Source organism: Rutilus rutilus (assembly GCF_951802725.1).
Source record: "Rutilus rutilus genome assembly, chromosome: 3".
Lineage (NCBI taxonomy): Eukaryota > Metazoa > Chordata > Actinopteri > Cypriniformes > Leuciscidae > Rutilus > Rutilus rutilus.
In genome coordinates, this window is record NC_140211.1 from 15,378,730 (window position 1) to 15,394,679 (window position 15,950).

The 15,950-nt window shown below is 37.3% G+C and overlaps 1 protein-coding gene across 1 annotated transcript in view; it reads right to left on the reverse strand.

Moving 5' to 3' along the window:
- Window positions 1-15,950, reverse strand: part of il16 (interleukin 16) — a 37,892-nt gene that overhangs the window by 8,986 nt on the left and 12,956 nt on the right. The window contains exons 5-16 of the mRNA XM_084403622.1: window positions 15,292-15,402; window positions 13,970-14,072; window positions 13,468-13,616; window positions 11,999-12,109; window positions 11,801-11,915; window positions 11,587-11,660; window positions 10,818-11,037; window positions 8,021-8,138; window positions 6,838-6,970; window positions 6,537-6,636; window positions 2,763-3,271; window positions 77-173 (exon numbers count right to left, since the gene is read on the reverse strand). Of these exons, the coding sequence (XP_084259748.1) occupies window positions 77-173; window positions 2,763-3,271; window positions 6,537-6,636; window positions 6,838-6,970; window positions 8,021-8,138; window positions 10,818-11,037; window positions 11,587-11,660; window positions 11,801-11,915; window positions 11,999-12,109; window positions 13,468-13,616; window positions 13,970-14,072; window positions 15,292-15,402 (1,840 nt within the window). The remainder of the gene's footprint in view (window positions 1-76; window positions 174-2,762; window positions 3,272-6,536; window positions 6,637-6,837; window positions 6,971-8,020; window positions 8,139-10,817; window positions 11,038-11,586; window positions 11,661-11,800; window positions 11,916-11,998; window positions 12,110-13,467; window positions 13,617-13,969; window positions 14,073-15,291; window positions 15,403-15,950) is intronic.

Here is a 15,950-nt window from a genome sequence, read left to right on the forward strand (position 1 = left end):
TTTGCAACCTGCATGACATATTGCTATTTTTCAACTGAATATTAACCAGTAGAAGGTGTATTTCTGATTAACATACCTTTGTGCTGTCTGTCCCCTCTGTGTGTTGAGTCCCTTTTAGGCTCAGAGATACAGACAGATGCTTTAGTTCCGACTTCTGCGTGTTCAACCACTTCCTGTCACAAAAACAGGAAATGACTGGCTGAGTTTAAGTCTTAAAAAAAATGTGAAAAGGTGTAGAAATGAGTATCATTTCATCATGCATCACTGTTGCAAACAGAAACACAGGCCTGTACACAGTACACACACAAGAGCCATGCCCCATGCAAAACGCTCAAGCATTATGATTCCTGTAACAAAAAGATGCACTATTGTGCAAATAAGATTTTAGTATGAAGTGCACACAAATTCATTTTCACACTGTCATCAAACACTGACATGTCCAAAAAGAGGTAGCATGATTTTCTACGTACATTTTTAAACAGAAGCCTTGAGATCTTTCTCAAAGCCCTGTATAGACTGCAGAAAAACTAGATGCATGTGGAGAGACAATAAAAGACTGTAAGGCAATAAAATATAAGTCACTGTAAAATATATAGGTCTATTTAAGGTTAAATGTATTTATTTGTGAAGGAAATATTTATATAAAGGACATATATTTATAAAATTGTTGTAAGTCCATGTTTTAGATGCTGCGACTGGTCCCCATTTGTCAATTTTTTTCTCACTTTTAATTAACATTTGACTATTTTATTTTAATGATCCTCTGGTGTGACAAATGATGATGTGTAAATATTCAGTGCAGTCTGACCAAATGAATACTGCTTTTTTTATATGGCTAAACCCCTGTTATGGTACACTTTTGTTTGTAGAATAAATTAAACTAAATTAATCAAATAATGCATTTCTACAGTGGCATTGATTACGGAAAATCTAACACTGTTGACCGGGTGCACCTTTAAAGGAACACGCCGACTTTTTGGGACTTTAGCTTATTCACCGTATCCCCCAGAGTTAGATAAGTCCACACATACCCTTCTCATCTCCGTGCGTGCTGTAACTCTGTCTGACGCACCCTCTGCTAGCCTAGCTTAGCACAAAGACTGGAGGTAAATGGCTCCAGCTAGCATACTGCTCCCAATAAGTGACAAAATAACGCCAACATTTTCCTATTTACATGTTTTGATTTGTATAGTCACAGCGTGTACAAATAACAAGGTCACATAAGACACAGCCATCTTCTAACCGTAAACATACTGGGAACTATATTCTCAGAAGGCGAAGCACTGCTACTTCTGCGGAGTGATTTACTCCAACTCTGAGCGAACTCTCTGCTCCTCACCACAGGGCTTCTCAGGTGCTGCGAGCAAATCATCAATTTATGTAAAAAGGAAAATGTTGGCGTTATTTTGTCGCACGGAGGATGAGAAGGGTATGTATGGACTTATCTAACTCTGGGGGATACGGTGAATAAGCTTAGGTCCCAAAAAGTCGGCGTGTTCCTTTAAGAGTTTTAAAATGTAATGTCTTATTTACTTCCTGTTGGGGTCCTGATAAACATAGTCTGTTATGTCTTAAGTGAGCGTAAACAGTTGAGAAAGTAAACGGCATGTGTATCAGTATCAGTATATTAAATCTGTGCATTTGGTCTTAAAGTGACAGCAGCCTAATATTCCTGCTGCTGTCTGTGTTTTTAATGTTAATCAAATAAAGGACAAAGAAAAAATAACTTAATGCTCTTGACTGAATAACTTTTGTAACTTTATTTAGGATTAATTAATAAGGATGTTTAATTCATACAGTGGAGACAATGCAGTTATTTCACATTTGCTTACTTTATTACATTTACATGTATGTACCTGAAAACTTCTGTCAGACCTACCTAAACAACCTGAAAAGCACTGTTTATTTCATTTATTTAGATTTCATTTTATTTATACATATATTTGTAATCTTGTGTTTTTGCTTGTAATTTGATTATTTGCTCTTATTTTATTACCGACTGATTACTTGTCTTTAACAGTGTTTTAAATTTATTTTAGTTAGGCTAGTACCTTTAGCTGTAGTATATTGGAATAGAGAATTGTGTATTTTCACTGGTATCTAAAATTTTGGTGTCATTACTGCCTGTTTTTGCAAAAACAATTTCATGGCTGGTAAAAATTGTTTATGACCGGTACACTTTCTTAAATCACTGGCCATTGGCAGGTGTGGGGAAAAGAATATCCAAATAGATAATACCAACGCTTTTACTTAAAATCGTCATGTTAATTTTGACACATTTCTGTTTTTCACAGATGAGACAAGGCACACTATAAGAAAAAAAGGTAATGGTATTTTCTCTATAAGGGCCGTAGCATTACAGCTATTCACATGCACAATGATGGTGCAAGATTTTCATATGCAAGAGTTGTGAAGAATTTGACAATAAGGCAAGTGTTGAAGTCAGGCCAATCATGTCTTGACTTACAATACTCAACTACCATTTATGGGCAATGCAACAATCTCACTGTGAAAAACGCCTACTTGTGAATAGTCTCTTTGACAGAGAGCAAAAAAAGCAACAGAAATACAATCCAAATTGTAGATTTAAATCCTGTATTTGAGTAATTTATTGGACATAACATCACTGACATGATATTAAATGATGTGAAACCCTACAAAAGGAAGATAAAACAAAGAACTAAACATTTGAATTGACCAAAAAGGTTTTTACTCATTAGAATATAGTGCATTTCATAAACGTATACAGTATATAGCCATACCTGGCAATTGCTTTGAGAAGGCAGCAGATCTTCCTCTTTTACTGGAGAACCTCGACTAGAGCCGCTCGAATCAGTCAGCGCTTCCTGATTGCTGACTTCCTGTCGTCTGCAGTACCTCCGTGTCTGGTTTGTTGGTCCTGGCTTAGAATTTCTCACCCCACCTGTATGCACATCTAATGTTTGTTGTCCAATGAAATTTACTGGACATTTATAGGGAATGTTATAGTCATCATCAGTGAACGAGTTTGGAGAAAGTGTGTTATTAAGTGAAGTTTCACTGTTGGTTGTTAAAGAGACGTCCATGCTCTGTACTCTGGTGACGTGCTCCGGTTGTAGGAAGGATTGAGTGGTGACGCTGGCTGGTGTACAGCGCTGGCTGTAGGCGCCCTCACTGCATGATCGGATCATGGGTTTCTGTGCTCGTCTACAGGCCAGATGACTACCGCTCCTGTCCAGACAGCGGATACACTTCTGTCTGCTGTGCGAACAGGGTTCTGATCTCCTCAGACCTGAGATCAGATACAGACATGTCTAAACCAACTGCCTATCTTCTTTGCAGAAGAGTCACCATGGACAGTTCATTTTGTACAAAGTGTAAACACGCGACTAAGCAGACATGAGACTTTGACAACCGGGGTCCCAGAGAATCATCACTATACCTTTCGAAGGCCCAGTGTATATATAGATTTTGCATTTATATTTGACATTTTATATTTATTGTAAAATATCCATGACCGCTGGAACCCTGCAAGTCATGTAGGAAACAATTTGAAGATTTTAAGCCACGTCCTGAGTCTCTGCTTCCCACTTCTAAGTAAAGCATAACTTTACAACTAAAATAGTTTCCAATTCACACATGTGAGTACACAAACAGGATTTATTTTTCCAAAAAAAGTGAATCCAGGCACAACCACGTCTTAAAGGAACACTCCACCGTTTTTTCATATTAAACTATGTTATTCCCTCAACTAAGACGAGTTGATCCATACCTCTCTCGTCTCAGTGCGTGCAATCAATCGCTCTGGCGCTCGGCAACACTTTGATAGCACTTAGCTTAGCCCAGTTCATTCATTAGGATCCAAACAGAGATGAAGCTAGAAGCGACCAAACACCTCCACGTTTTCCCTATTTAAATACAATTACACGAGTAGTTACACGACCAATATGGTGACACAAAATAAAACGTGGCGCTTTTCTAAGCGGGTAAAAAGGATATGTATGGCGGATTAGCACTTGGGAGCACTTCGACTCGGCGCAGTAAAAAGTCACGTTGGTTCTAATGACAGAAGTGAGAGGGAGAGGGGGAGAGGATTTTTCAGGAGTAATGATATTACTGCGCCGAGTCAAAGTGCTCCCAAGTGCTATTCCACCATACATTATAGTTATCATTTTTACCCGCTTAGAAAAGCGCCACGTTTTATTTTGTGTCACCATACTTGGTCGTGTAACTACTCGAGTAACTGTATTTAAATAGGGAAAACGTGGAGGTGTTTGGTCGCTTCTAGCTTCATCTCTGTTTGGATCCTAATGAATGAACTGGGCTAAGCTAAGTGCTATCAAAGTGTCGCCGCGCGCCAGAGCAACTGAGTGCACGCACTGAGAGACGAGAGAGGTATGTATCAACTCGTCTTAGTTAAAGCTACAATATGCAAGAATTTTTTGCCACGAGAGGGCGCTACATTCCAAACAACAACGGCGTAGCTTGATGACGATGTGAAGGAGCGTGGAATGAAGGGAACTGTCGTTTTAAACTCCACCGTGGATGTAAATCAGTCAGACGGGAATCGAAAAATCATGTTCATGGATGAGGCTAAGTTCTTTTTTTATAATGACATGCTTTTTGTGGCGAGGGAGGCGTGGTTCAGCGCGGCCTGTAATGGGAGAGAGAAGAGACGAGCAAGTAGGTCAAGTGCAAATGATGAACACCTGTGTCTTATTGCAGCGATCGGCGTGGAGAGACCGCTTATAAGCCGCGCTCTGGAACGAGAGAGAGACTGAAGAGAAAATTGGACGCAGAGAAAGAAAACCGGTGGATCCGAGCTCTCATTTCTGAACTGTTTTGTGCCGTCGCGGTTGCCACGGTGAATGCGCGTTGTGTGCGACTTTTGTTTGTTTTGCTTTATTTTAATAAAGTACGAGTCCCAGTCACGCCGACCCCTGTCTTCTTCCTTCCTGACTTTTGAACCTCATCACACTTTTATTTCATTAAATTGAATTAACCGCAAGAAAAGTAAGGTTTAATACTCAATTGGTTATCATAGATGTTACTGTATGTCGAATTCATTGTTGTGATAACGCGGCGCAGTTTTACGTGTTCTAAACAATTGTTGTAAAAGTACATTCGAACATACCCACATCATTTGCCAAAATACTGATTAATCTTTATGTATAACACATGCTATATTTATTTACATGGCCATAAACACCAGACGTGATAAACAATGTCAATAAACTAAACACAAATCTAAAGCAATAATACTTCCCTTACATAAACATAACTATTACCGAATGCTACATTTGGAAAATATAAAATTAAGCATGCTTTGTTGACAGAACCAGCTGCAATCGGTAAAGAATAATTGTGTTCCATAACGACTGCAAGAAACAAGCTAACGTTTGTTGCTTGATAGACGCTACAACTACAACTTCCGCATTTGTCCAGGACTCCACGCACGGCACGAGCGGAAACCGAGGGTAACGCGGATATGACGCAATTGACTGATGACTCCCAGCTCCCCCCTGCTCTAACGCCCCGTTTCCTTGGTTAAAATCGCAATTTTCTCACGATTTAAAAATAGTTGGAAACATTTGGGATATTGTAAGTAATCAACTTAACAAAATATATAACACTGGCCTTGAGATTATGGGATATTTGAATGCAAAATTCTTGCATATTGTACCTTTAAGGGAATAACATAGTTTAATATGAAAAAACGGTGGAGTGTTCCTTTAAAGGTAAATGAAAGAGGTGGTCTTCTCCAAGCGATTTCTGAGAAACACTGTTGACATTTTAAATATCATTGCTCCGCCCCCAAAATGCACAAGCACGCAATACAGGAGTGGATGTCTCATCAAAGCTAAAGTGTAGCAAAATAATGCATCTCAAAAAAAAAAAAGTGAAGATGATGAATGAACGACAAGGAAGAACAAACAATTACCATCAAGTACAGAAGAGTAAATCGCCAGCAGCACACCAGCTCCAGACAAACAATGACACTCAAAACTGTCCTGCTACTATAGCAAGCATTACAACAACAGCATTTCATGGTACTGTGAAACATAGCAAAACCAGATTACTCCCATGTGGAGAAGAAACAATGCAACCTCAATGCAATGCAATGCAATGTTCCGCAATGCTCCGTTTTCAGACCTTCCCGTTTAGGCGTCTTTTGTAATGTCTCTCAGCCATCTCTCCTTCTACAGAAATTCTTCAAATCTCCCTCTTGCTTACTCTCTCTCCTCCCCCATCATGAGTGGACACGCCCCCTAATGCTGATTGGCTACAAAAGTTCAACAGTGTTTCTCAGCAATGGCTTACTGCATCATTTGGATGTGATTGTGATCCTCCCAGTATTAATTAGATTTCATGATCATCCATTTGATTAATGCGCACTCACAATAACACTTTTAATGCCATTAATAATGGAAGTTGTTAATGTGGTAACCCCAAAATAAGTTTACGTTCTGTACAGAGCCACAGTTACAGTTGCAATTATGCTGTAAAATCACTGTGTGAGATAGGCCTTCAGAGCAAACAAAAGATCAATAACTCACTGCTGTTACATCCATCCATACTCCACTGACTCCTGTCTCTCCTCAGTCTGCTGTGCTCCACCGCCTGAGCGATTGCATCATTGAGCTGCTGCTCAGAAACCTTCATAAACACAGAGAAACACGTGCAATTTATAGCCTTTAAATTTTAGCACACACTCAGACAACTTCTAACTTATGAACAATAATGTGAAGGTTTGACTGCTCACAGCCATAATGAAGTGTAAATTGTCTTAACACATGCGAGTAAATCGGGCACATGATGCTCTCTTATGTTAAACTCCTGAAGGGAAAGTAAACCTACTTTTGGGTCAGGGTGTCGACTGATGATGATCTGAACCGGGCCCGGGCTGCACTGACTCAGAACCGTGTACACATCGTTCAGTGTCATGTTGCAAACCACTGTGTCATTGATCTCCATGATCTCATCGCCACATCTGACAAACATTCACATACTACTTACTAACAACCCAGCAACCACACACATTATTACAACAATTCACAGCGCTGCAGTTTGGTTAGTTTTAAAAATGTTCTAGAAACCACACTTATGAAAATAAAATAATGTTGCCATTTATAACATGATATGCAGTGTATAATTTGGTTTACCAAAAATGATCAGTACCCAACCACAATTTTGAGTAAAGTTACTTTTTATCTTAATCTTAATAATACATTGTGGAAACATGCCTACCTTTATGTAGCCTCAAAACATCAAATTAACATATTTTTACTATATAAAAAAAGATTTTTTGCTGCTTGTTCAAATGACTTTGCTAAAATGCGCTAATGTGACAGAGTCCTTGAACATTTTGTCACCACTTAATTTCATTATGTCCAATCCCATAAAATTAGCAAAATGTAAGTGAACTTAATCACTTTGTATTGAGAAATGTATTGTTTTTGGTGACATAACCAACTGAGCAATGGATCTGTATTTCCCAGCAAGCTTTATGGGATTACATTCTCTTCCAACTGATTCAAGAAAATATTACTTGTTTAAAATTGTTTTAGTCCTGTTGTACATATCTAAACTAATTGCACATAGCTTTCCTTAATTACGTTCATTGAATAAATTATTTTTGAGTGCAAACTGCAACACTTGTGGAACACTTTGTTTTTCAAAACGCAACTATAATTTCTGTACATTTACACTTATTGGGGGGACTTTGGGATTTGTAATTTGCTAAGTACATCTGCCCAACATTTAACTGAAGTAAACTGAGATTATTAAATTATTAAAATTTTGTGAATGGAGAAGATTATTTGAAAGGGTGCATAAAAAATATGTCTCATAATAATATTTAAGTATATTGCCTACAGGTGAGGTGTAATTTTAGATAGGCTGAAAATGTGTAGTATATTCAGATTTTCTAATAAACTATGAAGAAATATATAACAGAAAACATTGGAGTCTCAGATCTCATATTAATGTATTTTATGTTATTGGCACAATTTTACTTTTTAAAGATGTGACAGGTTCAAACCTTAATCGTCCATCCATGTGTGCCACTGATCCTGGTGACAGCGTGTGAATGAAGATTCCCGGGCAGCCGCCAGCTGAAGGTACACAGCACAAGCCAATGCCTAGACCTACGCCAATCTCTAGACATATCCAGAAAATACACATTAAGAAATACTCATACGTTCATTTTCTTCTCAGACTTTTGTAGACATCATAATCAGTTACAATAAAATGGTGGCTCATGCATATAGTAGGTTTACTTTTTAGTTACCATGAAATCACTGGTCAATTCCTGCTTTTTATGGAATATTGCAATATAAATGATTTATCCATCCACATCTTAAATTCATGTGCCCTCATAATCTTTAATAAAAATAATGTCCCCTCCCTCTTGCAGCAACATCTCTTCTCTGATGCGTTTACCAGCGCAAGGGACAACCTGTCACTCATTTAAATTTTTTTTTTACAGTGTAATTTAAGGAGCATGTGGGATACTTAAAAAACATCTAACTTTTTTTTCTATTATAGGAGAGAAAATCAAATAGTTTTGGAACAACATGATGGCAAAACTTTTATTATTGCTTGAACTATCCCTTTAAGACAACATTTAGGTAAAGAGTGTCTGGCCCCTGCTGGGAATGCAGTAACAGTGCTTGCTCATTTAGCCCAGCTTCCAGAGATGAAATATGGACTCGTTGGTAACACTTTACAATAAAGTTCATTAGTTAACATAATGTATTAACTAACATGAACTAACGAGCAATATATTTGTTACAGTATTTATTCATCTTTGTTAATGTTAGTTAAAGGTGAACTAAGTCACTTTTTTACCTTAACTGAACAGCTTCGGAGTCATTGGAATGGTTATATTACTTATTTCGGGTTGAATGGTGGTCGTTTCGCACCCCCCTGGTGCCCGTGAGCGGAAAATCCGCACTTGCAACTTTGAGCCGGCGGGCCGCCGGCCACCGCGTTAGGAAGTATCGCGTGATATCAGGTCTCGCGATGTAAACAATTGCTTTACGGCCAAAAGAAATCTGCTAAAATGCTGTCATTATTGCGCTCCCTCACGCTGTTCGAACCCGAATGAAGAAGACGTTTTAAAGAATGTCCCATCTGCTTTGATGTCGTTGATCTACTAGCCTCTGGTGTCTGAGAATCGCCAACGAGTTTTTACAACAGTGTTGTCAAATATCTATTCCGAAGCTGTGGGGGGAGCTCTAGAGAGAAACCTGCGAGCAAAAAGCGAGAATACAACGAGAACTACTGAGCCCCGCTTTAATAAAAATACAGCTGTTCATTGTTTGTTCAGGTTAGTCCACAGACATTAACTAATGTTAACAAACACAACCTTTGATTTTAATGACGTATATTAACCAATATTAATAAATGCTGAAGAAGTATTGTTCATTCTTAGTTCATGTTAACTAAGGTATTTAACTACTGTTAACTAATGAACCTTATTGTAAAGTGTTACTGACTCATTTTGTTTAAAACATAAATCTGTTCTTCTAGCTCACCATGACAACTATAGGTCACAAGGGTCATTGGAAGCAATAGTTTAAGTGACCATTTTATAGTTAAAGCATTTACTTTACTGTTCTATATTAAAGTCCTCTGACTGAGAGAAAGAACGCATTATCTTGATGTTTTGGGAAGAGTCTCCTATTTATAGTTAGAGCTCGACCAAATCCAACCTTGAAGAAGCTGTGTGTCTGTGTGTGTGTTAGTATTCTTGGTTACAGGTTAAGGAACAAGTGGCATTATTGGAGATGGACTGACTTGTTTTCATCAACATGTTGGCGCCTAGGCACACAGTCTCGTGACCTCGGAGGGACACAGGGTCCCTAACTCAGGGTCCTGGTGACGGCCGTACAGACTTTGGAGATGTGCTACTGCCTATCAGTCCATGTGTGGAAATTTACTATGTTTATCTATTTCTTAGCCAATCAGAATCATTCAACCTTAAGTAATGACGTAGCTTAGACCTTGGTGAAGGGTATAACTGCTGTGATCTTTGTAAATGTAGAGGGGCGGCCTACAAACTCCCTGTGAGTCTTGAAACTGACTTCTGCTTGATGAAACTGCAAACTATCTTCAGTAAAATTTTAATTCTTTAATTTATTATAATTCTGACTCTTGTCTTAAATTGACTGCACTTCTAACTCTTGGTCTTAATTAATCATATCTGGTCCTTGGGTCTTTAACTGTAAATTCCCTAACATTAGTGACTCAAGGATTTTAATTTATGGTGTTATGCAGCTACACAAATGAGGCACACTTTAGCTCTGGAGACGTTTATGTTCAGGGCTCAGAATGAAAGCGTTTGATTGATGTGTGACATGAAACTTCAGCAACAGCTGGCTGGAGCTCAGAATAGTGCATTAACTCAGTCTAAGCAACGACTGCAATGCGGTTTGTAACCCAGTCAGTTATGTGTAAAGTAGAAATGCAGTTCACTAGCTCAAAAATGACATTTCTGTCAACATTCACTCACTTTGAAAGACTCATGTCATTCAAATCTGTGTTTTTCTTTCTTCTGTGAAATGCAAGACAAGCAATGCTGAAGAATTCACTAACATTGTTGTGCAATTACAAACAGGGACTGAACCCAAGCTTAAAAAGATATCAGAAAAATGTAACTTGTGCATTATGTATAACTCTCCTGAAGTCATACAGTAGTTTTGAATGAGAAACTAATAACAGCTAATTTTATATTTCATAGCTTGTGCTGATAGACAAAACAATTCACTGCAATTGTACCAGTGTGTAGCCTATGTGACGAATAAAACTTTGAACAATGAGATTTGGATACTAACCCTTCTGCAACGTGATCCCCATCATGACTCTGTCCTGGGGTTTTGCAGAGTTATTAAGGCAGTTATAGTCTCCCAAATCAGCACTGACTCGACTTATACCGGTGCTGGAGCTCAGCGATCTGGATCTGCATAACTGAGACACCTGTCCGTTGCTGCCCAGCAAGGCACCCACCCGCAGACTGGTCCTCACCACCAGCGTTAACAAACCCTTCTTCACTTGCTTCAGAAAGAGAAAAGAAGTTTATTGCTGGTGAAACATGATGGATTATTGATAGATTGACATATTGTCTAGGCAGATTAATCAGTTAATAGTTGGACCTTTTTAGACTTTTTGAGTAAATATTGAATAAAAAAAAAGCAATTTAGCAATTTTTATGTATTAATTTCCTAAGTATTACATATAGTATTCATATCAGTATTATATTACATATATGTTATATGTTAGCTACTGTTTCTATGATGAGGTTAAACATAATATTATACTACTTTTTATGTTAAATTTATAGAAAGAAATGCTAGCTATGGTTGCTATTATAATGATTGCATTTTGGTTGTTTTTTCTTTGTACTCATGAAAACATATATGTATGAGTGTGTACTTATATATGTATATATATATATATACATACACAGTATTTCACTTAACCAATTACAGTTTTTACTATGGCATTTTACTTTCATTTTCTATTAAAGTTACTATTAAATCAGCCATCAGTCATCAACCATATCAGTCAAATGACAAATGAAGGCATCCAGGTGAGGCTACTCACTTTAAACTTGTGTAAGGCATCTTCATGTGTCAAGCCGTGCAGAGATTCACCATTCAACTCCAGTATCTCGTCTCCTGTAATCCAGAAACACTAATATAGTTTTCTATCCACTTCTGGGTAATGCAGCTGTGAGTGTTGATGGGAAAGCTACATTTTGAGGCAAGTGTCTGGATAGATTACCAATTACAGTGTGATATTTTACTAATGAGTCCACCTTCCTGTAGTCTTCCATCAGCGGCCGCTGCACCTCCAGGGAAGATGGTCTTCACGTAAATCCCCATTGGGCCGTACATGCTGTCTCTGCCTCCTACTATACTGAATCCCAAGCCCTGGAATACCACGAGAGCGGTTTATGTGGTGAGAACTCAATGCATCATACTATTTGTTGCATATCTGACTTGTGTTTGGTTACCTTGCCGTGGCCCTTCATGAGCACGATGTTGGAGATGATGAACGCCTGTACGCTACTGCAGGAGGGGACCAAGTGTGCTGAGCTTAGAGAGCGAGATGGTCTAACCACAGCCTGCAGAGACCAAGGAGAGCACAAATAATGTAGTAAGCGTCTACGTTCAGGGCCAAAAAGGACAATATGAGATGTTTTCATTTCATGAAATTCTGCTTCACAGAGCAGATGTGTTCATACTGTATTTGTGTTGCATGTGGCATTCCCATGACGTTCATTAAAAATAGCCACTTTGAGCGGGAAAGCACTTTGTAGTGATGCTTTGAGCACTTACTGCAACAGCCATTTATTTGATTACCAGTATAATGATGGCCTTATCAAATAAAGTGCAACAGCTGAAAGGAAATTGACCATTCACTGCTGTAGTCTCATTCAGAACTGTTCAGGCAAAACAATTCCTGAACTTAAAACTCAACAGCTGCACTACTTTTGTAAGTGTTTTTTCTTCTTCTTTTTTTTCAGTGTAAACGCGTTATTCACTAACCATCCGCAATCCAGTATAACCAGGCACTTTGCCATATTTCAATTCATTTAAAGTCATTTAGAGTCATTTTTTCTTTTATTTCTTCTTTTTTTTTGCCTTAAAGTCACCAGATTGCAAATGTCTGCTGCATTCTCCACAACTTTACACAGAATCAGCCTGCAAGAAGAGGACTTATGCTGGGCAAATATGGATGAGTTTTTTTTTTTTTTTTTTTTTTAGCTTCTTAACTTAACAAAAACATTATATGATTAGCATTATTAAATGTATTCGGTGCAATATGTTATTATTATTATTATCAAATGATATAAAGATGAGGTAAGATCAAATATAAATATTACATATTAGACAATATTGAACCTAAAAAACTTTTTAAAATTTTACAATTTCAAACAAAACCTAATATATATATATATATATAAATATATAAAATAAAGCAGATAACAAAATGTCTAAAACTTAAATTAAAATCACAATTATTACACGCTAAGTCATATTTATCAGATGAAAAGTCAAAATTATTACATACTAAGTAATTTATGGCATACTGTCATAATGAGATTAAAAAATAAAAATGATGGCTTTCAGGCCTGGTTTCACAGACAGGGCTTAGATTACTCAGGGATTAGGCTTTAGTTAAATTAGGACATTTAAGTAGCTTTTATAAACATGCCTGAGAAAAAAACATTACTGGTGTGCATCTTGAGACAAAACAACGACACAGACATATTTTAAGGTATATTAGTGCAAGTTGATTTCAGTTCAAACATGCATTTTAGTCTGGGACTAGACTTAAGCCTTGTCTGTGAAACCGGGCATGAATGTCAGAATTATGACTTTTTATGTCATAACTCACAACATTATGACTTTTTAAGTTATCGTCCTTGGTGTAAACTGGCCTTTCAGCAGATTGCATGATCCGGTCAACCTCCCTCACCTGTGGAATGCTATGAGGAAATTCCAGCTGTTGAGAGAGAGACTTCCTGTTGCCGTAAAATCCTGTGGTGGCGTGGGCGTGACACGGGAACAGCTCTGGCGTCTTCATAATGATGGTATCCAAGTCTCCGATCCAGTACGGGTGAACGCCTAAAAGCACGTGGACACGTGAAGTTACATAAGACATCCTCTCGGTGTTGGATAATGGACACAGTTAGACAACGTAAAAAGTATGTGCATGGATCAGTGTTGGGAAGCAAGAGAAGGACATCATATGTTTACATTCAGGAGCTCAAAACATCTTCTGTTGGATGTTCTCTAGAGTTTATTAGGTTATATAATGAAAAAGGGCCGTTCTTCTGCAGTGCAGTGTTGCATGTGTGTAGTCAGAGCTTCAACTAGGATTAGCACGATCAAATTAACTATAAAAATAAATATGAAGACATTATTTGGACTAGTGTTATGACTCTTGCATTGTGTGAAATGTCTTGTGTTTGTCTCACTGGTGGAGTTGGAGCGAGATCTTTTGCAGGACGTCTCTTGGCAGCTCTGATCCTCATCATCACAGTTCTTGCTGTCATCGTCTGACACCTTAATAATTGGCATCTGCATACATGCACATAGTGGTAGCATGCTAGAAAAATATAGTATTCTACAAATCACTACGAAACAGGGCTGGTGATGTGGGCTGGTTTACACCACCGTTAAAAAGTTTTGGGCCAGTAAGACATTTTAATGTTTTGTTATTTTAAGTTTCTTATGCTCACCGAGGCTGGATTTATTTGATCAGAGATACCGTAAAAAAATAAAAATAATCATAAATAAAAAATTGTGGAATATTATTATAATTTAAAATTACTGTTTTCTATTTGAATATCTTTTAAAATAAAAAAATTTACTCCTTGATGGCAAAGCTGAATTTTCATCATCAGTCTTCAGTGTCACATGACCCTTCAGAAATCATTCTAATATGCTGATTTAATGCATCCCTGATGAATACTGAATAAAAGTGTTGGTAACACTTTACAATAAGTTTTCATTTGTTAACCTTAGTTAACTAGTTTACATGAACTAACAATGAAAAATACTTCTAAAGCATTTATTAATTTTAGGTAATGTTAATTTCAGCATATACTAATACACATTACAATTTCTTTTAACATTATTTAATGGATCTGAGATAACATGAACTAACAATGAACAGTTAGAAGAAAAAAAAAACGTACTGACCCCAAATTTTTGAACGGTAGTGTAACTATATATAAGTAATTGTGACTTTATTTATGGTTTATGTCTTTATCTCACACTTGCATATTTATTTCTCATAAATGCGACTTTTTTCTCATAAATGCGACTTTGCTACTTTATATATCACAACTGCAATTGTATTTCTTATGACATTAAATATTACAATATGACTATTTCTTATATGTATTTTTTTAATAAGAAATAAATGTATTTTTTCACTGTAAGGCAGAAACTGGCATCCATAATATATCAATTTTAGTCATACCACACAAAACACAACATACACTCTAAAAAATGCTGGGTTGTTTTAACCCAATTTTGGGTCAAATATGGACTAACCCAACGTTGGGTTAAAAATGCAATTTAAAAATGGACAAACCCAGCTATTGGGTTACATTTTTAAATTGCATTTTTGACCCAACGTTTGGGTTAGTCCATATTTGACCCAAAATTGGGTTAAAACAACCCAGCATTTTTTAGAGTGTATATAACCCTAATGTAGCTGAAGGGGCATCACAAAACACTCTAAATTTGAGGATTTTCCAACTGAAGGGAAAAACAGGGTTTTACTTCCCACCTTCAAGTTATTGTTGTTTCCCATTGCCTCCTTTTCTCCGAAACTGTAGCCAAGCTGGTCTGATTCATTGACATTAGTGAACAGAGCTCTGCTTTCACATGGAGAGAAACCCTGCAGTACAAACAACAGAAAAACATGGAACAATTCTCCTCAAAATCTGAATGGATCATACCGAAAGCCCTGTACGATTCTGTGTCTCTTTTCCCGTCCTGAATCAAATTAGTTTCTGCTGCATCTGGGATCTGCTCAGTGTCCTGAATGGATTCTGTTGGTTATAGGTCTATATAATCACATTTGACCTGTGCATTTCAGATCTGCTCACAGAGAGGTAGAAGAACCAAGCATGCTTAGCTGGTTATGTGGTGTTTGCTAAGTTAAGCATCACTATTACTATAGTACTTATACTTAGGGTATGTGATGGTAACACTTTATTTCAATGGTCCACTTAAGACATTTTACTAACTATAAGTAGCTTTGTAGTTTCTAGTAAGTAACTTTCTAGTTAGTAGAGCTTTGTCATTCTACTAACTAGAAGTAACTAACTAACTAACTCTCATTAGTATATCACTAGAGTATTAGTAGACTGTCTGCTTAATATCTGCTAACACTTTATTTTGATGCTCCCCAACAGACATTCCACTGACTATAAGTAACTTTGC